This window comes from Marmota monax, unplaced genomic scaffold (genome assembly GCF_021218885.2).
Source record: "Marmota monax isolate L192 unplaced genomic scaffold, Marmota_monax_Labrador192_F-V1.1 WCK01_AAM20220418_F8-fsc00004, whole genome shotgun sequence".
Classification (NCBI taxonomy): Eukaryota; Metazoa; Chordata; class Mammalia; order Rodentia; family Sciuridae; genus Marmota; species Marmota monax.
This window is the reverse complement of record NW_026692881.1, coordinates 18,495,882-18,517,198: the sequence shown is the minus strand read 5'-3', so window position 1 is coordinate 18,517,198 and position 21,317 is coordinate 18,495,882. Positions and strand designations below refer to the sequence as shown.

Sequence of the window (21,317 nt, the reverse complement as noted above, 5' to 3'; positions counted from 1 at the left end):
GACCATGTCACTGCACAGCTTGTAACTCTCCCAATATCTTCCCTGTGTAACAAATAAAATCCAAACCCTGTACAAAGTTCTCTCCAAATCTCCTGATACACATTGTAACTCTCAGAATCAGAGTTTGCATCAATTGCACATTTGCCATCCCCTCTGCCTATTATTCACTGAGACCTTTTCTTGACCAAACCTTGCCATTCAGTTCACATCCTGAGGGTCACTTTCAAGGAGAGGCCTTGTATAGCCATATTTAGCGGCTTCTCAGCCACAGGGTCTCATCTTTCCCCATCTATTTTACCAGACACTCACCATTATTTGATACATTCTTGTTTGTTGTTTATTGCCAACACCCTGCTCCCAATTAGAGTATAAGATCTGTGATAACAAAGACCTTGTCTGTTACTCATTGTGATCTCCCCAGCACACAGAGTAGGTGTTCTATACTCACTGAATGGATGAACAAATTAATGAAAGAATAAATGAATCTGAGACCAAGTTCCTCTACCTGTGTGGGAAAGGCTATCCTGGTTAGCAGCCCAGGATAGCCTGGGCCTAGCAAGTGGCCATTTTCTCTTCCTCACTGGACCCAGAGACAAGATTGTCAGGTGGTGTTCCGGGTAAGCTGTACCCATGGAGCCTCACCTGTATAGAAGCAGAGCAGCCAGGTGCCCAGCAATGGGGCAAAGGTCTGGCCTGGTTTGGTCACCAGGGCAACCATGCCAAAGAGAAGCGCTGAGGCCGCCTGTTTACGATGGTTCAGCACCAGGTCCTCATCCACCAGGTCAGTGACCACCAGGGTCAACAGCTTGCAGGTGCCCTCAGTGAAAACACGGTTGCTGCCAGCAGAGGGAGTAGGCAAGGGTGAAAGGTGGGATAAAGGGGTGGGGGTGGGGGCGGGGATGAGTGCGAGCAGAAGCATACCTGGCGATGAAGAAGCAGAGCAGGCCAGGATGGTCTGGGCCAGCCACCAGCATGAGCAGGCTAAGGCCCAGCTTGAGCAGAAAGAGACCCCGCACTACTGCGTAGACGCCCCAGCGCTGACACAGGGGCAGGAAGTAGAGGTTGTTGAGATGGGGAGCGACATAGGAGACACCTGGGGAAGGAAGAGGGCCTTGCCTTGTCAGGGGCACTGCCATAGCCTCAGCAGTGATTGACATTGTAACTCTAAGAATCAGACTTTGCATCAACTGCACACTAACAATGTGCTGGGCTCTGTGCTAAGAGTGTCACACACTTTTTAATTTTTCTTTTTGGCACTGGGGATTAAACCCAGGGCCTTGCATATACCAGGCAAATTTAATACCACTGAACTACTTCCCTAGCCCTTTCCTTCTTTCTTTCTTTTTTTTTTTTTTTTTTGGTACTGGGGATTGAATCCAAGGATGCTGAGCTATATTTACAATCCTTTATAAAAATTTTGAGACATGGTCTCACTAAGTTGCTGAGGCTAGCTTTGAACTTGCAATCCTTCTGTCTCAGCCTCCAGAGTTGCCTGAATTACAGACATGCAAACATGCCTGGCTTTCCCGGCCCTTTGAAATTTTATTTTGAGACAAGGTCTGGCTAACTTGACCAGGCTGGCTTTGAACTTGTGATCCTGCTGCATCAGTCTCTGGAGTAGCTGGGATTATAAGTGTGTATCACCACACCACATGTTTATATCTAATCTTCCCAAGCCTTTAAAGTAAATAAGAGTTGTCCCTTGGTATCCTCAGGAGACTGATTCCAGGATCACCCAGGGAAAACAAAATCCATAGATGTTTAAGTCCTTTAATAAAAGGACATAGTATTTGCATCTGATTTAGTCACATCCCACATACACACTTTAAATTATCTCCTATTACTTATAATAACCTAATACCATATACATGTCAATTGTCATACTATTTAATATATAAATATAAATTGTCATACTATTTGATACATATTGATATAAACTATATTGTTTAGGGGCTAATGACAAGAAAAAAAGACTATATGTTTAATGCAGATGCGATTTTTTTTCCTGAATATTTTTAATCTGTGGTTGGTTGAGTCCACGGATGTGGAGCCCACACATCCAGGCTTTCTCCTTACTTTACAAGTGAGAAAGGGAGACCCCAAAAAATGACATACTGAAGACCACCCAGGGAGAGAACATGGTCAAGACACACCCAGGCTTACCAGATATAGTCCTCACTGCTAAGCAACCACTGCACTGCACCATAATGCCTCTGGGTGGCACCATCACCAAGAGGATTAGCCTGTGCATCAGTCCCTCCCGGAAACCCACCACCTCAGGAAAACAGAGCTGGCCCCAAGGTGCAATTCCCTGGCAGATTCATCCCTGCCCTCTGCCACCTGGCCTTCAGCTAGACCACGCCTGCAGCTGGGCTAGGGGCTCTGGGTACAGCCTCTGTCCTTTAGCCTGCCTGAGGCACCCACTCACCCAACAGGAAGGAGCCAGTGGAGAGGGAGATGTGGTCTGACAGCAGATGCTCCAGGAAGAGGGGGAAGAAGTTGCTGTTGAAGTGGCAGTGGAACACCTATAAGCCAACAGGGCAGTAAGGAGGGTGACCCCAGCAGGGCCATAAGCCAATAGGGGAAGCACATGTCCCCTGGTCCTCAGAGCAGTAGAGAACTGGCTTCTGTCCCCAAGTCCCTAAACATGGAACATGCCAGAAAAAAGATCTAAAGCCACATTCCTGTTGGTTATCAAAAAGTTAGAGACATAATAAAATGGTAATTGGAATAAGTTTTTCTTTTAATTGAAAACACATTAGTAAAACAAGTCTCAAGACATTAAAAAAATTGATTTCTAAATGTGGCTAATTTGTACACTACATGGGTTTTAGGAGTGGCACCTGGTGTTTTAAAAAGATTATAACAGAGTCCCAATAGGAGACAATCTTTCATCCCTCACTTTATAAGTAAGGATAAGGCTACCCAGAGAGGCTGAGACCTACCTGAAATCATTCAGAGAATGCTATGACCCAGGTTTAATATCCCAACCTTGTCCCTGTCACCAAATTGCCCAGCAAGGCCTCCTAAGTGCCCAACTCCTGAGGCACCTGTCCACTAGAGTGTGAGATAGCCCAGTCACTGGGGGAAAGATACCATTCCCAATACCTGCACCAGGTCCATGCCCACGAACCACAGGAAGTTTTGGTGGCGTGCCAGCTGCCGGAGGTATTGGCCCAAGGTGATGCTGCCCACTTCCTCACTGCCCACTAGCAGCTCCTCTCCATACAGGCTATGGGCAGAGGGGAGTTGAGAACTGCTGGGGCTGGGCCAGAGTCTGCTCCCACCCTAGAGCAGCCACCCATCAGCCAAAGGACTCAGCATCAGCCTAGGATCCCAGCATTGAAATCAGATTTTATACCTGGAGAGACAGGGATGGCCACTCACCCACCATCCATGGCCAGGGTTGAGCACCCAGGGTCCTTTCCAGCCACTTCAACCCGCCGCCTCAGTAGTTGCGTGGCCCCCAGAAAGCCCAGCCCAGAGCCAGCAGCCAGTGCCACGCAGAAGGCGCGGAAGGAGGAGAAGTCCTCCTTATTCCAAAAGGCGTAGGAGGCAAAGACAGAGAGGGAGCCAGCTGCACTGAAGACGGAGCAGTAGAAGTTGAGATGGGTGCGGTCGTGGGCCGAGAGTGCCAGGTCGGCCAACAAGGCATGATGGTGAAGGTCCACGAGTGTCAGGAAGCCATCATAGAGGCACAGGCACAGCAAGAACTGTAGGCCAGCTGGGGCCCAAGGCACCCAGAATGCCAGGAAGGACAGTGCCAGCAGTGGCCCGTGTCTGCCCAGCACCCGTACCCGTGCCAGCACCACAGCCCTTGAGGAGAGCCTGGCGCCTGACCTGCCAGGGAGAGGAGGGTGTTGGGAAATGCCCTTTTGGCCTTGGCTGGCCCCAGTTCCCATCCGGGCCTCAGAGGAGGGACAGAGGCCTTGAATGTAGGGTACACATCAGGATGCACCCAGTCTCCAGTCTCCAACTTAGGAAACACAGCTTACCAGTGGGCACACTCTTTCCTCTGCCCTACCCGCCCCCCTCTAGTCTGTCAGTTGATGGCCAAAGGGCAGTGGGATACCCACTTCTCAGGCTTGGGGGCAGTGATGAGCCCAAGCATGGAGGAAAGGGAATCTGATGGGAGCAGCATAGGGTGTTTGCTGCGCAGGGTTCTGAGAAGCCACATAAGCCAAGCCGGGGTCAGTCTCTTCCCTGGTAAGCAAGGCAGGGGTTAGGCAAAGCCAATTTTTCAACTTGGACAGAGCCTGCCCTGGCCCCTGGGAAGGGAGTGGATCCACATCCAACACTTGAACTGGCCTTTCTTTCCCCACCCCGAATGCAGGCAGGGGTCCTCCAGTATAAGAGACAGGTGGGAACTGAAGCTCTTTTGAGCCATCCCCAAATACAAACCAGGGCTGAGAGCTGAGGAACTGGCGGTCACTTAGCCAGCCGAAGAGGGGGTCGTTGAGGCTGTTCCACAGGAGAAACACCGTCTACAGGCAAAAGGAGATGGGCACAGTGGGGTCCAGGCAGCTTCTAGCAGAACTCCCCACCCCTCAAAGATGGCCCCAGCTGTGCTGCCTGCAGACCTTGCGGTCAGTTCCTCTGCTTAGACCCACACTCCCAGCCACTCACTTATCAATGCCTCATCCAGGGCCCAGCTAGTAAGTATAACCAGATGACAAATTAGCATGTGTGATTGTACTGTACATGAACGTAAAGAACAATGAATATATGACAATAGCCAGGAAACTAATCTAATCCCCACTGAGAAGTCATCAAAGCCTCCACCAGCTTTTCTGGCTGAGTCTTGGTAGGCAACCTGGCCTGCCTTATGTCCCTGAATAGGTGAGACCCAGCACCTGCCATCTACCTAGTAGCCTATGCACCCACCAGGCTGACTGCCCAGTGCTGACCCTACCTCTCCAACCCAGAAGGCTACTTTGTTGATCTTGTACACTGAGACAAAGGTGTCCACATAGTAGAGCAGGAACACATTGTGCAGGATGGAGGTGAAGAGGGCCAGGGAGCCATAGACCACAGCTGTGGGCAGGCCCAATAACCAGGCCTGGGGCCATCCCAGCCCCATGACTACCAGCCTGATTTAACCCCAGGAGCTCATGGCTACCAGCAGTCTCCCCATTCTTGTCCCTGGAAAAGAAAGAGCCAGTTAGCAGCAATGATCAGAGACTACTCTGTTCCTAACCCTGTGCTCTGAGACCTTTAAAAACTCATTTTCAGGGCCGGGGTTGTGGCTCAGAGGTAGAGCACTTGCCCAGCATGGGTGAGGCACTGTGTTTGATTCCTAGCACCCCATTAAAAAAAATAAACAAATAAAATAAAGGTATTATGTCCATCTACAACTAAAAAAAAAAATTAAAAAAAAAAAACTTGGGGTGGGGATATAGCTTAGTTGGTAGAGTGCTTGCCTTGCATGCACAAGGCCCAGGGTTCAATCCCCCCCCACAAAAAAAATTAGAATTTAAATGAGCTGGGGTTGTGGCTCAGTGGTAGAGTGCTTACCTAGCATGGGTGAGGCACTGGGTTCGATTCTCAGCATCACATATAAGTAAATAAATAAACATCAATCAACAACTAAAAAAATAAAAAAAATTTTAAAAATGTAAACTCATTTTCAGCCAGGTGTGGGAGCACATCCTGTAATCCCAGCTACTTGCAAGGCTAAGGCAAAAGAATTACATGTGAAAGGGCTGGGGTGTAATTCTGTGGTAGAGTACTGTGTAAGGACCTGGGCTCAATCCCCAGTATTAGCCCCCCACCCCTGCAAAAAAAAAAAAAAAATGTATTGCAGCCAGGACTTGGTGGTGCACAACTATAATCCCAGTGGCTTGGGAGGCTGAGGCAGAAGGATCACAAATTCAAAGCCTGCCTCAACAACTTAGTGAGGCCCTAAGCAACTCAGTGAGACCTGGCTCTAAATAAAACATAAAAAAGGGCTGGGGGCAGCTTGGGAGGCTGAGGCAGGAGGATTGCAAGTTCAAAGTCAGCCTCAGCAATGGTGAGGAGCTAAGCAACTCAGTGAGACCCTGTCTCTAAATAAAATACAAAATAGGGCTGGGGATGTAGCTCAGTGGTTGAGTGCCCTCGAGTACAAAAAAAAAAAAAAAAAAAAAAAAGGACCTGGGGATGTGGCTCGGTGATTGAGTGCCCCCTGGATTCACTTGCCAATACCAAATAAATAAATAAATAAATTGCAAGTTCAAGGCCAGCCTGGGAACTGAATGAGACACTGTCTCAGGGGGAAAAAAAAATGGTAGAGAACTTGCCTAGCACATGCAAGGCCCTGGGGTTCAATCACACACACTTTTTTGTTAGTACCAAATGCATACACACTCATTTCCAGTGGGAGAGAGTTTATACATAAAACAAATATGGAGAATCACCAATGGAGGACAGCAATGCCAAGTTACCATTACTCTGGAAGTAACTCAACAAAACTGATAAGGCCTCTGGGAAGAGAAGGCAGGCACTCTACAAGTGTTGGGGTAGGCTGTGTGCTAGGGCTGGATGCTCAGTATCTTTTTACATCCACACTGTGCAACCTTAATGGTCTGGACGTGACCGCCTGGGACTTGGGCACATGATGTACTTACAGTGCATCCTCAGATAAGTTAACTTGTAATGGAATCCAAGGTTTTTTTGGTTTGTTTTTTATTTTTTGGTGTTGGGGATCGAACCCAGGACCTTGTGCATGCGAGGCAAGCACTCTATCAACAGAGCTATGTCCCAGCCCTTAATCCAAGTTTTTGTTTCTTTTTCTGTAAAATGAGAAAAGGGATGATTATACCCACTTTGCAAAATAATGTAAGGGTTAATTTTTTAAAAAGTAAATTTAAAAATGCTTTTAAAAAAGAATTTAAGGTTGGGTCTGGGGATGTGGCTCAAGTGGTAGCGCGCTCGCCTGGCATGCATGCGGCCCGGGTTCGATCCTCAGCACCACATACAAACATAGATGTTGTGTCTGCCGAAAACTAAAAAAAAAAATAATAAATATTAAAAATTCTCTCTCTTTAAAAAAAAAAAAAAGAATTTAAGGATTCACAGAAAGCGCTCAATAATGAATGTTGATGTTGATGGTGTTGCTTTTTTTGCGGGGGGCAGGGTATTAGGATTGAACTCAGAGGCACTCAACCACTGAGCCACATCCCCAGCCTTATTTTGTATTTTTATCTAGAGACAGGGTCTCACTGAGTTGCTTAGTGTCTCACTGTTGCTGAGGCTGGCTTTGAACTTGCGATCCTCCTGCCTCAGCCTCCCAGGCCACTGGGATTACAGGCATGCACCACCTTGCCTGGATGATAGTGTCATTATTATCTTTACAAAATACCTACAAAGTTTATAGCATTATTATGATTTTATAGGAGAGCAACCCCAAGTTCAGAGATGGTATCTTGACCAATGTCACACAGCAAAAAAGTAACATATTGCACTCAGATCTGTCTGACATAAAAACATTTTCTGCTATTTGTCTTCCCAAATCAGGTTCTCATGTACATTGTTGGAGAGAAGGGAAGAAACCCAGTGTCATGTCTGCACTGTGATAAGAATGATAAGATGTAATCCCAGCAACTCTGGAAGCTAAGGCAGGAGAATCACAAGTTCAAAGCCAACCTCAGCAAATCAGCGAGGCCCTAAGCAACTTAGTGAGACCCTGTCTCAAAATAAAAAAAAATTAAAAGGGCTTGGAATATGGCTCAGTGGTTAAGTACCCCCAAGTTCAATCCCCAGTACCAAAAAAAAAAAAAAAAAAAAAAGATGTGGGCCAGGGATATAGCTCAGTGGTAGAGTGCTTGCCTAACATGCACAAGGCCCTGGGTTCTACCGCCAGTACCACAAAAAATAAATAATATAAGAGTCCACACTGCTCATGCACTTGATTCCAGAAATTCCATTCTAACAAACTAACTACAAAGGAATATGGAGAGAGATGTTCACAGCGGCAACATTTATAAACAGCAAAAAGCAGGATACAGGGGCTGAAGTTGTGGCTCAGTGGTAGAGTGTTCACCTAGCATGCACAAGGCACCGGGTTCGATCCTCAGCACCACATAAATGTAAAATGAAGATATTATGTCCACCTAAATCTAACAAATAAATATTTTTTTAAAAAGCAGGATACAGCCCAAGAATGAGCAAAGGGGGGCTAGGGATATAGCTCGGTTAGTACAGTGCTTTCCTTGCATGCACAAGGCCCTGGGATTAATCCCCAGCACCACAAAAATAAATAAATAAATAAGAATGAGCAAAGGGACTGGCTTAGCAAACTCCAAGCTGTGTAGAAAGGGCCCACAAATGGGCTGCATCAGCACAAGGGGACAGAAACACAAGAACACACCATGCAAAGAGAGACCATGGAGTGGGGGTGTAACTCAGTGGTAGGGCACCAATCTAGCCTGCACACAAGGTCCTAGTGTTCAATCCCTAGCACTGCAGAGAGAGAGAGAGAGAGAGAATGAATAACTGACTCATGCACAAAGATTGAGAGCCAGACCCACCATGAGAGGAAAAGGAAATAAAAGTCAGATTTTAATTACTGGGGACTTTGTTAAAATATAGCTGCTGACTTAGTGGGTCTGGGGAGGGACCTGAGATTCTGCTTTTCTAACACTTCCAGGTGAGGCTGCTGCTAGTCTGTGGCCACATGTTAGAGTCTGTAAACAAGTCTGGATGGTGCCTGGCAAAATGCCAGAGGGAGTGGTTTGTGAAGTAACACCAGCGAGCCATTAAGTGTGGAGATTCCTTATTGGTTGACTGATGTATCTAGTTTATGCTAATTAGATAAGCTGTGTGGAATGTATAAATACTGCTCCTGTCCTGCAATAAACAGCTTCCACTCCTGCTGTATCAATCTACACAAGTTCTTCGTCACCCCCCGGTTATTTTGCTGCAGCCGGACTGTGGCAGCCACACTTTTTTTTTTTTTTTTTTTGGTAGTTGGATATGGACAGCATACCTTTATTTTATTTGTTTATTTTTATGCAGTGCTAAGGCTCAAAACCAGTGCCTCATACATGCTAGGCAAGCGCTCTGGCACTGAGCTACAGCCCCAGCCCTGCAACCACACTCTTTAAGCAGCAAGGCATTAAGTTTCTGACTCTTCTTTTAGACTCAAAGCTACTGTTTTCTTTTCAGAAAAATGATTCCCACATGTGCCTATCTGACCCTTTGAGGGACGCCACAGAGGCTTCCTCCTCTCAAATTTTATGTTGTGAATCATATGTTCAAGTCTTAACTCCCCAACCTATGAATATGCTCATATTAGGGAATGGTATTTGTACAGTTGTAACCAGGTTAAAATGAAGTCATACAGAATTAGGATGGGCCTAATGACAGGTGTCCTTACAAGGAAAGGGAAATCTAGACACAAGAAGCTGGCCATGTGAAGATGAGGCAGGAATCAGTGATGCAGCTACAAGCCAAGGAATGTGAGGACTGCCAGCAACCATCAGTAGCTACAAGAGGGATGGAAAGATGCTTCCCTAGAGCCTCCAAGAATAATATGACCCTGCTTACGCCCTGACTTCAGATTTCTACCATACAGAATCATGACAGAATAAATGGTTACTTTAAGCCATCCAATTTATGTAATTTGTTGTGGCAGCCCAAGGACTCCAAAGGGCTGATCCTCAGAGAGCCTATTACCCTCAGCCCAAGCCTGTCCATGGCTCAGGTATCCATGCACACACACTCCCACAGAGGGCCAAAATCTGATTTTCCTTGGCCCCAGTCCAAGAGAAGCAGCAGCACCTCCAAGGGACCTGTCCTTGTCCTCAGGGCCTTAAAGGTTTCCTCTGGCTGATGAGCCACTGGCCTCATGGTGGGAGCACAAGAGGAGAAGTGGTCAAAACTACCTGAAATCCACCACTAACCCTTTGAGAATCTCCTCTGGACTGGACCACAGTGATCCTACCTCACCCACGGCAGCAGCATGGCCAAGTGAGCCCAGAGGAAATGCTTGTCTTTTTTCCCTCAGAGATGGAGGTGTGACTGACATATAGAAAAGCACATATTCAAAGTGTACAGTCAGGAAAGTTATAATGTGTACACTTGTGACACCATCACCCATCACCCTAAGTTTCCTCCAACACTGCTTTTTTTTCCTTTTTTTCTTTTTTTGTAGTGGGAATTGAGCCCAAGGGCGCTTTACCACTGAGCTACATCCCCAGCCCTTTTTATTTTTTGAGACAGGGCCTCACTAAATTGCTGAGGCTGGCTTTAAACATGTGATCCTCCCAGGTCACTAGGATTACAGGCGTGCACTACTGTACCCAGCCTAGGCCCTTTTAAATTTTTTATTTTACTTTTTTTAAAAATATTTTTTAGTTGTAATTGGACACAATACCTTTATTGTATGTAGTTTTATGTGGTGCTGAGGATTGAGCCCTGTGCCTCACACATGCTAGGCAAGCGCTCTACCACTGAGCCACAACTTCAGCCCCCCTTTTTATTTTTCGAGAGACAGTCTTACTGAGTTGCTGAGGTCTTGCTAAGATACTGAGGCTGGGCCTAGGTCTGTAGCTCAGTGACAGAGCACTTGCCTAGCATGTGTGAGGCACTGGGTTCAATCCTTAGCACCACATAAAAATAAACAAATAAAATAAAGGCATTTTATCCATCTACAACTACAAAAAAAGAAAAAAAAGATACTGAGGCTGGCCTCAATGCCTCAGCCTCCCAGGTTGCTGGGATTAAAGGCGTGCACCTGGCAATGCTTTTCAAAGAGAATGGAGAGAAGACATGACTGGAGTTCTCAAATGTCCTGAATCTACTATTTACTATCTGTATGACCTGAAACAATTTACTTAACCTCTCTGTGCCTCAGTCATAAGGTGTTGTTAAGAGGCAAAGAGAAAATACTTATAAGCACTAAGCACAAAATAGTGAGTACCAAAACTTGAGATGTGATGGCTAGTGGATCTCTCTACCCACCAATAAATTGGAAGCCCCATGACCTGCCATACAAGAATGGGTAAGAATTAAATGAGATGCCCCTCAAGGGTTATGACATGGGGGCCATAAAACACAAAATACACCCCCATCACTATCCTTAACTTAGGTCACTCTCTCTGATCCCCCCTGAGCTTCACAGAACTCCCTTGTTCAACTCCACAGACTTGGCAAAAAGCAGGAAGCTGGGCTGGGGCTTTGGCTCATTGTAGAGCGCTTGCCTAGCACGTGCAAGGCGCTGGGTTCAAGCCTCAGCACCACAGAAAAATAAATAAATAAAATAAAGGTATTGTGTCCAACTACAACTAAAAAATAAATATTAAAAAAAGGAGTAAAGCCTGCTGACTCATAAGCAGATGCCCAGTATCCTGCCATTGTCATTGGAGGTGAACACTTAAGGTCCTCAGCCTCCACCAGCTGGCTCCCTATTCCCCCTGGAGTGATGTTAGAAAATCTCAAAGCATGGTGAGATGGAAAGGCTATAACTTTTGGCATCAGAAAGGCCCAGTTCAAATTCCAACTGCACTTCCTAAAAGTATAACCTCAGACAAGTCTCCCTGGCTTAGCCTTGGTTTCCTCACATGCAAAATGGGGCCATAAAGTCTGTCTGTATAAGAGTACAGAAAGGATTAAATTAATGTCCAGAAAACCCAGAGCATCATGCCTGTCACATGGTTGATGCTCAGAAACTACCTGTTTCTTATAACAGATCAGGGTAGGAGCCGGTGAATATCCTGGTACTCATGTCCCTCACACAAGTAAGTGAACTGGAGAAAAAGATGGAAAAAGGGCAAAGTCGAAAAAGGCAAAGAGCAGAAATACATCCAACGAATGCCAGAGACAAAGCTCCACCGTAACTCTGAGCTGGAGGCAAAGCTCCCTGTCCAGGTGAATCAGCCTTGAATGGGAGAGGGGCACAAGGGGGGTCTTCATCAGTTTCTTTTCCAGATTCCACTCCTCCATCAGCAAAGCCTTCCCTACTCTCCTCCCCACTCTCCTCCACCACAGCAGAGGCAGTCCTGCCTCTCCCAGGGAAGAGCAGCATGGAGCCCATGCTGGCCTAGCTGCATAAACTGCCATCTGTAACCTGCAACCAACATCACGCCCCACTGAAACCTTATACCAAAGTCTGCTGAAGGTCCCACAGCCCATCCCTGCCCTAAGAATAGTCCCAGTTGGTGGCCTTGGGTCCACCCTATTCTCTCTCCCTGGACCAGTAGAATGTTGATGCCAACCTGTCAGCTGGCTATGTGGCTGAAATGCAAAAGCAATCTAAATAGTCTAAAGCATCAAGCAAAATGCCTGGTACATACAATACTCAATAAATGATAGCTATTACTAATTTTTTTCCTATCTCTGAAGTTTATTTTCAGGTTTTTAAAAGATGAGTCAGTGACCCTCCCAACCCCCCGCCATAAGTCCATGACTGAAGTTGTCTTTGCAGCACCCAGCACTGATGCCTCTTGGTACCCGGAACATCCCTTTCTCATCTGCCATCCCCAATATTCTTACTTAAATACCACCTCCACCTTTGTTCATGCTGTCCGTTCCATCCATGATATCCTAGATGTAACTCTATACCATTTCTCAGGCATTTAGAGGATGCCTGGCTTTCACATTGTGAATCCCTACAGCTCTGTTGCTACTCCCATCCACATTTCATAGATGAAGAAACCAAGGCTCTGAAGATTAAATAACTGGCCCAGGGTCACAGAGCTATTAGGTAATGGAGCCAAGATTCAAAATGTTTATTTTTTATATTTATTTTAGCTGTAGATGGACACAATATCTTTATTTTTATTTATTTTTAAAATTTTTTTATAGTTGTAGATGGACAGAATGCCTTTATTTTGTTAATATTTATGTGGTGCTGAGGATTAAACCCAGTGCCTCACACATGCTAGGCAAGTGCTTTGCCACTTGAGCTACAGTCCTAGCCCTTATTTGTTTATTTTTATGTGGTGCTGGGGACGAACCCAGGGCCTCACGCATGCTAGGTAAGTGCTCTACCACTGAGCTACAACCCCAGGCCTCAAAATATTTTTTGACTTTTTAGTCATTTAAATTTAGCATTTCTCACCTTACTATGTACCTTCTTCTACCATCTCAGCAAATCCTGCTCATCCAAGACCCAGGTCAGTGTCATAAACCTTCTCAGGTATACCAAGTCAGGATTCTCTCTTCTTTTCAGATACCTGTCCCCAGTATCAAGCATGCAAATGCTTCCCTTACCCTCCTCCAGCCCACAAGCTCCTGAAAGGCAGGACCAGTGAGCCCAGCCCCTGATTTTTACCTCTGCCTCTACCAGGCTCCTTCACCACATACAGGTGCTCAGTTAATGCGTGATAGGTCTACTTACCCCTAAAAGGCCAATATGCGCATCCACCTGCTGCCCTCAAAGAGCAACCATGAGAAAATTCCCCAGACCCTACTGTACCCCAATTTGCTGTTCCACTTGGCTGTGAGAATTAGAAAAAGGCAAGCTTGATGTGTCCCTCTGAGTAAAACATTTAAAACAAAACAACATAGGCAGAAAAGGGAATATTTATACTAGCAAAGAGTATTAAGCTTTCACCAATGCACAGCCCCATGCTAAGAAAAACAGAAACAATGTGGGCAGAGAGCTCAGAGGAGGGAGGCAGAAATGGGGCGAGATCAGGAAGGAAGGTTGTTGTAACCCTCACACAACAGTCTATCCTGAGGATCCTGGAAGAGGAGACACTGACTGGGGGTGGGAGGTGACAGAATCACATCTGTTTGGAAGGAACCCTCTAGCATTTTTTCTCCCCTCTTTACCCCATCAGGCTCCTAGGAGATTTAAAAAAAAAAAAAAAACAAACAAACTAGAAATGCAAACAGATGACCCTGATTTCTGAACCAACCTATGGTTTTAATTTTTTTATTTCATTTTTAAAAAATATTTTTCAGGGGCTGGGGTTGTGGTTCAGTGGTAGAGCGCCTGCCTAACATGTGTGAGGCCCTGGGTTCGATCCTCAGCACCACATATAAATAAACAAAGTTTAAAAAATCCATTGGCAACTAAAAAAATTTTTTAAATAAATAAATAAAATAAAAATATTTTTCAGTTGTAATTGGACACAATACCTTTATTTTATTTAGTTAGTTTTATGAGGTTCTAAGGATGGAACCCAGTGCCCCACACATGCTAGGCAAGCGTTCTACCACTGAACTACAACCTCAACCCTTTTTATTTTTTGAGACAGGGTCTGGGCTAAGATAGTGAGGCCGGGGCTGGGGCTGTAGCTCAAGGAATGCCCATGGAGTCAGGGGAGGAAACCAAGAATGCCAGACTGGACCCTGGAATGATGAGCATCAGAAAGAGGGTGAGTGATAAGATACCCCCAGAAGGACCAAACACTGTAGGAAAACAGTTGAGTGCAGAAGTGAGAAGCTACTAAAAAGCAAAAATTGGAGTTAGGAGCCCAGGGTCAGATCTGAATGTTATCACTAACTAGCTGAGTTTACTCCCACATCTGTGAAATGGACAAGACAATCCATTCCCTGCTTGTCCTCAGAGTATCAGATGAACAGATAAAAGTTTAAGGTACTATAAACAAAGCAAGTATTAGGTGTGACCATTTTCTCAATAAGCAGCTGACCTCTGAATTGTTTGCCGTTTCCTGCTTCAAACTCTGGAGTCATCTTCCATCTCAGTCTCCCAAAGCAGGGTCCAGTCTTAGGGGCACTGCTGGGAGGCAGCACCTTCTGTTCCAAAAAGAATGGTCCCATCCTCCTCCTCAGGCTAGAAACGAACTTTCACCTCACTGGGGAAGGGACTTCCGTCTCACTCTCCCACAGGTAACTCAGGTGGCACTGGAGAAACAGCGGCTTCACCCCAAGACCCTTCCAAGAAACTGAGAAGTTCAGGATCAACCCTTTACTCAATTACTGCACTGAAACACGTGTACACATTAAAACCACCTGTGGAGCCGTTCGCAAATACCCAGGATCAGGCCTTACCTCAAACCAATAAAAATCAGAATCTCTCAGGGTGGGTCCCCTTATCGAATTTTTTTTTTCCGGGACTGGGGCTTAAACCCAAGGGTACTCTATCACTGTCACCATCAGCCCTTTTTATTTTAAAATTCTGAGAAAGAATCTTGTTAAATTGCCCAGGCGGTCCTCGAATTTGCGATCCTCCTGCCTCAGCCTCCGGAGTCGCTGGGATTACAGGCGTGTGCCACCACACCTGGCACATTAATGTTTTTTAAAAAGCCTCCCAAGTGGGCTGGGGCTGTATCTCCGGGGCAGAGTGTTAGCCTTGCAAGTGTGAGGCACTGGGTTCAGTCCTCAGCACCACATAAAAATAAAATAAAATCATGCTGTCCATCTACAACTACAAAAATAAATATATATATTTTTTAATCCTCCGAAGTGGTTCTGCGCCACCAGGTTAAGAGTCATGTCAATGAATGGATCCTCGTCTGCCCCATGACATCCCTCAACCCCATATGCCCAGGGAGCTATCAGACCCATTGCATCCCCTTCCCCCTACACCCCAAGCCTTTCTGCACGGATTTCAGCCTTGACCCTCGAACCCAGCTTCTCCCGCCATTAACCCAGAACTCTCCAAATCCACAACCTGATCACCTCAAGGACCCCCGAAAACAGTCTCCACGACTCCCAGAGCAGAGAGCATTTCCTACCCCACTTGGGCTTGTCATTTGTGTCAGACTGGCCTCAAGTCCAACCCACGGGAGCCCAGACCACCCGCCGGCCCCTCACCGTAATCCTAGCAGGCGAAGCCTAATTCCAAGGCTGCGGAAAGCCAGGTGCGAGACAGTGCGCCTGCGCACCCGAAGCCCCGGGCTTCCCCGCTCTCTCCCTCCGCCCCCGCCCAGCGATTGGCTCTGCGCAGCTCCGGGGACCGCAGCTCTGGCAGGTGACCCAGGCCTGAGGCTGCAGCAGCCATGTTTATCTTGGGCTCTTGCCCTGAGCGACCAAAAACAGTGGACACTAGCAAACAGACCTGGGAGCCTTCCTTCAAGCATTATGCACTGCCTGAATGCACAACCGAGGAGGGTTTGGAGATGATAGTGGCACGACCTGGGACTCCCTAATGCTGGACTGTGAGCCGCTCAAGGGTGGACAGGCCCAGCTTGAGCTGTGTGCCTCACACATACTAGGCAAGTGCTCTGCCACTGAGCTACAGCCCCGGCCCTATTTTTAGTTTTTGTTTTCCTTTGTACTGGTGATTGAACACAGGGGCACTTTACTACTGAGCTACATCCCCAAACCTTTTTATGTTTTTCTTTTGAGCCGGAGTCTCACTAAATTGCTGGGGCTGGCCTTGAATTTGCAATCCCCCTGCCCCAGCCTTCAGAGTCACTGAGATTACAGGTGTTTGTCACCTTGTCACCGCGCCAAGCTTCCTCCTCCTGCTCCTCCTCCTCCTCCTAATAATAATAATAATAACAACAACAACAACAACAAGGAATACCGAGCTCTTACTACTACCCTAACTGTGTTAAGAATCCCACATACATTTTTATGTTGAGTCACAGTATACCTAGGAGCTAAATGCTATTATCTCCTTTTAAAGAGATGAGTAAATTGAGATTCAGAGGGATTCAGTGACTTTTGGACAAGCAAGAGGCCCAGCCAAGCTGGAGTCCAGCACTTCTAATTCCTAGAGCAGGAGTCTTTCCTCTTCCTACCCCTGTTTAGGACCTCAATATCAAGTCCATATGATTTCCTCTAGTCTGTGGAGGGTGTTCCAGATCTTTCTTCTGTAAATCTAGATAGATTACTAAGAAAACAAACAACACACATTGCAGCCCTTTCCAGTTTCCCTACCATAGAATATAAAGCAAGAAGTATGGCCTTTGGCTTCTGGGGAACCTAGGACTCAGTCCTGTATTCCACTTTTTTGTGTGTGTGTGGGAGCAGTTACTGGAGATTGAACCCAGGGGTGACTTATCATCAAGCTATATCCTCAGCCCTTTTAATTTTTTTATAATTATTTATTGGTATGAGGGATTGAACCAGGGTGCTTAACCACTGAGCTACAATCCCAGCCCTTTTGTTTTTTTTTGTTTTTTTTTTTTTTTTTTTTAAAGAATTTTTTAATGTTTATTTATTTATTTTAGTTTTCGGCGGACACAACATCTTTGGTTGTATGTGGTGCTGAGGATCGAACCCGGGCCGCACGCATGCCAGGTGAGCGCGCTACCGCTTGAGCCACATCCCCAGCCCCCCCCTTTTGTTTTAAGACTGGGTCAAGACTGGCCTTGAACTTGAAACTTGCCTGCTTCCAGTGGCTGGGATTTTAGGCCAGCACCACCATGCCCAGCCCAACTCCATCACTTGGCTAAGGGACCTTCCTTTTGTTAATCTCTGTTTTATGCCTTACCAAGATTTTGTGAGCATTAAATGAGAAACAGGGGTATAAGCATTTGTGCATTGTTGATTCTATGCCTTTGTTGATTCTTTTCAGCAAACTCCTTCTAACAGGAATATTGTCCCCTTCTTCCTTTGTGACAACATAGCAAAGGGCTCACGAATAGCAAATGGTCCAACACAATCAGACAGCCAAGCTAGCTCTTACAGGGTTAGCATGCATGCCAGAAAACTAGGAGTTAAAAAGTAAATCAGGGGCTGGGGATGTGGCTCAAGTGGTAGCGCGCTCGCCTGGCATGCGTGCGGCCCGGGTTCGATCCTCAGCACCACATACAAACAAAGATGTTGTGTCCACCGAAAAATAAATAAATAAATATTTAAAAAAAAAAAAAAAAAGTAAATCAGTCTTCAAGGCCATGGAAGTCAGATAACATCCCAGGAGAAGGGAGGCTGGGCAGCCAGCTCAGCCTTCTAAGACTATGCAGTCAGCAGAAATCCCAAGAAGCCAGAGCCAGACAAGCTCATGAAAATCAAACACACTGAGACAATAGTCTTCCCTGTTCTGAAAATCTTAGGGACTCTCCCAGATGAAAAGGGGCAAATTCCAAGTAGTGAGGGTAAAGCACACTATGCAGAACAGTCACTAAAGTAATGTGCAGTTACCTTACTTTATTAGCATAATAAAAAAAAAACACCTCAAGACAGAGACTTAAGATGGTAGTAAGACATATAGCGCAACATGATGAAGAGCGCAAATAAAATCTCACCTCTACATGTGATGACATCAAAAGACAGGTCCCTGTCTACCCTGAAGATGCCATGAAATCTATACATCTTGTCCTTTGTTTGAGCCAGCCTGACACTCTCAGTTAGGGCTGTATCCCCCTTCTTGCTGAAGTAGAAACACCATTTAAAGCCTTGCTTGTATAACCACATTCATGTGATCCTATTTCATTTTTATTGTCACTGTTGATACCATTTCCAGTATCAAGAGAAGCCCTGTGTCCAGGGGCTAGAGCCTGTTCAACCAGATCCTGTAGAACCCCTAGTGATTCCATGAACCTCCTCCCAGCATACATAATCCACCAGGCTGTCTCATTGTCCTCCTTCTCCCCAAGCCCACCCCTACAAGCTCTCTTCTCACCTTCTGTTTCCCCCTTTTCCAAAACAACACAGTCCTAGTGTATGAGGCCCAGGCCCAAGGTACCCTAGGATTAAAAAAGGCAGACAGATACAGAATTTCAGAGTGTTGTTTATTCAAGGACTTATTGACTGAAATGTCAGTAATAAACCAGTTGAACCCCTGAAATTTGGGTCAGAAGGAAGGATGTATATAATTTTAGAACAAAGATGACCTCATTCTAGGCATATCTTAAGCTTATCTTAAGCTAGTATAAGGCATATTCCTGGTGCCAGGGTCCAGTTTTTTAACGCTCCACATACCACTCTAATTGTTTGTCTGTTTATACTTTGCTGAGAGGCGTGCAGAAAAAGCCAACTAGGGCTACTCTGGGGCAGTCATGACAGTTACAACTCAAGATGGCTGCAGTCACATCAAACTGAACCTATATACTCTCCTAGAGACAGATAAATAGACAGACAGACACACATACACACACACACACACACACACACTTTTTAGACTTAAGTGACTGCTGAAAGCCCTCTTCCAGAATGCCCTCATGACTAGAAGAAAGATGATCAATTCTTCCCTCTCCCCACCCCTCACCTCCTTCTATGCTTTCCTGGCTATGAAGACAGAGAGCTAAATTTCAGCATTCATTGTAGGTTTGGCACACTACGTCCCTTGTAAATTTGCTAAGGGAATTTCCCCTGCCCTTCCATCTCTGGCTAGTGTATGCCTTTATTTCAAAGCAAACCCTGAGTCTTTCCTTAACCCTCCCTGGGAGTCCAGTAGGGAAATGGTGGGATGGGGAAGACTGATAAGAGATAATCTCTATGAGAGAACTTGGATTTTTCAGCCTTGTGGTGTGTGCACTTGACTCAGTTCCTCGCTGTATCTTCTCATGAGATTTAAAATTAAGTAATTCCTGGCCAAGAAACAAAACCAAAACTGTTCCATTCTTCAATGTATTTGAATGAACAGTGTAATAAAATCAGGTACAGCTCCAAGAGGAGACATTGGGGGAGAACCAAGTTAGGTCTGTAAGGAATTACACAAGAAATGGCACACGTTTATGCGTATAAAGGTTATGATATATAAAGGTTATGATCATCTTGTCACATCAAATTGAAAATGTTACCACTGTCTAGATGGTGGAGAATATTTAACTGGGAATGTAATTTTATTTTTTAGCTATGAAGCTTTTGTAGTAGTGGTTGGGTTGGTTTGCTAGTAAATATGTGAAACTTTGGGGGGAAGAAGAAAAGGATAGACCTTGGATCCTTCATGTTGCATTTAATGCCCCGTGGTTACATTCTGAGGTCCCTTAGCCTTCTGATTTCAACAATGTAACCTTTTACCTTGTTATTATCTCTTATTCCTCTTCCTGGTTGTCAAGCACAGAGAAAACTAGGAGGGGACTTCAGGTGTCACAGGCCACATCACTGCCTGATTCCTTGAAACATATTGGATTTCCCGTAACTACAAAAAATGGATACACACTATATTTGAAGAAATTATCCGCTCCCCTAGTTTCCTACCTCTCTGATCTAGGTTCCACACTCAGGAAGCCTTCCCCCCATGGCCCAGAATGCATTATTTCAGATTTCTGTTCAGGAAGAAAGAACTTTCCTCCAAGGAATAAAGGAACAAAGCTCTGGGTTTGGCTCATATTGGCCAGCCTAAACTATGGCCAGCGGGATGGCAGGGCTGATTCACTTAGTCCTAAATCACCGAAAACTTATGGACAGAATAATCAACTCCACCAGAACCATTTGAGAACCAGTGGGTGACTCCAAAAATAAGGGGGCTGTTACTGGAATCAGGGTGAAGGATTCACTGAGAAACTCACAGCTTGATCCTTATTTTTCTTGTTTTGCCTGAAAACATCCTTCCCAGATCAGCAGAAATCTTCAGCAGGAATGTAGGGACCACAATTAAAATGCAGGTTCCTCACCATCCCAGGCTCTACTTGAGCTTGGTCATGCATGAGCCCCACCCCTCACCAAAATGTGACTACATTCTCTTGGGCGATTGAGAACAGGTGGGAAAACTGGCCAGTCTCACTGGACTGTCACTGATCTCAAGGCTGGGTTGAGGTTAGTCCAAGTGTAGCCTTGGACACTCTGAGTGCTAGGATTTTAGGGGAGGGAAAGTTATACAAATTGGAGTGGGGTATTATATATTAGTCTCCTATTGCTGTTGTAACAAATTACCAAATTTAACAGCTTAAAACAAATTTATTAGCTTACAGTTCTAGAGGCTGGAAGTCTGAAATTTATCTTGTTGGCTAAAATCAAGGTATTGACATGACTGTATTCATTTCTTTTTTTAAAAAAAAAAATTTAGTTGTAGTTGAACATAATATCTTTATTTTATTTTTGTGGGGTGCTGAGGATTGAACCCAGGGCCTTGCTCATGCTAGGTGAGCGCTCTACTGCTGAGCCACAACCCCAGCCAATGTATTCCTTTCTAGAGTCTGTCTGGGTGGATCTATTTTCCTACCCTTTCCAGCTTCGAGAGGCTGCCTGCATTCCTTGCTCATGAGCCCATTCCATCTTCAAAGCCAGAAATGACTGGTCAAGTCTTTTTTACATGTCGTCACTCTGACTCTTTAGCCTCCCTCTTTCACATTTAAGGGCCCCTGTAATTACACTGGGACCATTAGATAATCCAGGATAATCTTCTTAGGTGAGCTAACTCACAACCCTAACATCATCTGCAACCTTAACTCCCACTTGCCGAATTCATAGGTTTCCAGGGATGAAATTAGTGACATCTTTGGGGGACAGGCATTATTCTACCTACCATAGAAGGCTTCACCCAAAAGGACCACTGTCTCCCTAGGATGAGTCCTTAGAGTGGACAGAGAGCA

The 21,317-nt window shown here is 45.6% G+C and overlaps 1 protein-coding gene across 5 annotated transcripts in view; it reads right to left on the bottom strand.

Annotated features, from left to right (window-relative positions):
* Window positions 1-21,317, bottom strand: part of Mfsd13a (major facilitator superfamily domain containing 13A) — a 33,648-nt gene that overhangs the window by 1,565 nt on the left and 10,766 nt on the right. Inside the window, exons 1-9 of one of the 5 annotated variants that reach the window (XM_046449827.2) lie at window positions 15,706-15,778; window positions 14,580-14,834; window positions 4,913-5,142; window positions 4,402-4,484; window positions 3,388-3,840; window positions 3,109-3,232; window positions 2,429-2,525; window positions 922-1,093; window positions 643-836 (exon numbers count right to left, since the gene is read on the bottom strand). In XM_046449827.2, the coding sequence (XP_046305783.1) occupies window positions 643-836; window positions 922-1,093; window positions 2,429-2,525; window positions 3,109-3,232; window positions 3,388-3,840; window positions 4,402-4,484; window positions 4,913-5,080 (1,291 nt within the window). In that variant the 5' untranslated portion in view covers window positions 5,081-5,142; window positions 14,580-14,834; window positions 15,706-15,778. Of the gene's footprint in view, window positions 1-642; window positions 837-921; window positions 1,094-2,428; window positions 2,526-3,108; window positions 3,233-3,387; window positions 3,841-4,401; window positions 4,485-4,912; window positions 5,143-5,514; window positions 6,097-14,579; window positions 14,835-15,705; window positions 15,798-21,317 lie in introns of those variants that run through there. The other 4 variants (XM_046449828.2, XM_046449825.2, XM_058581271.1 and 1 more) reach the window with 4 other exon arrangements.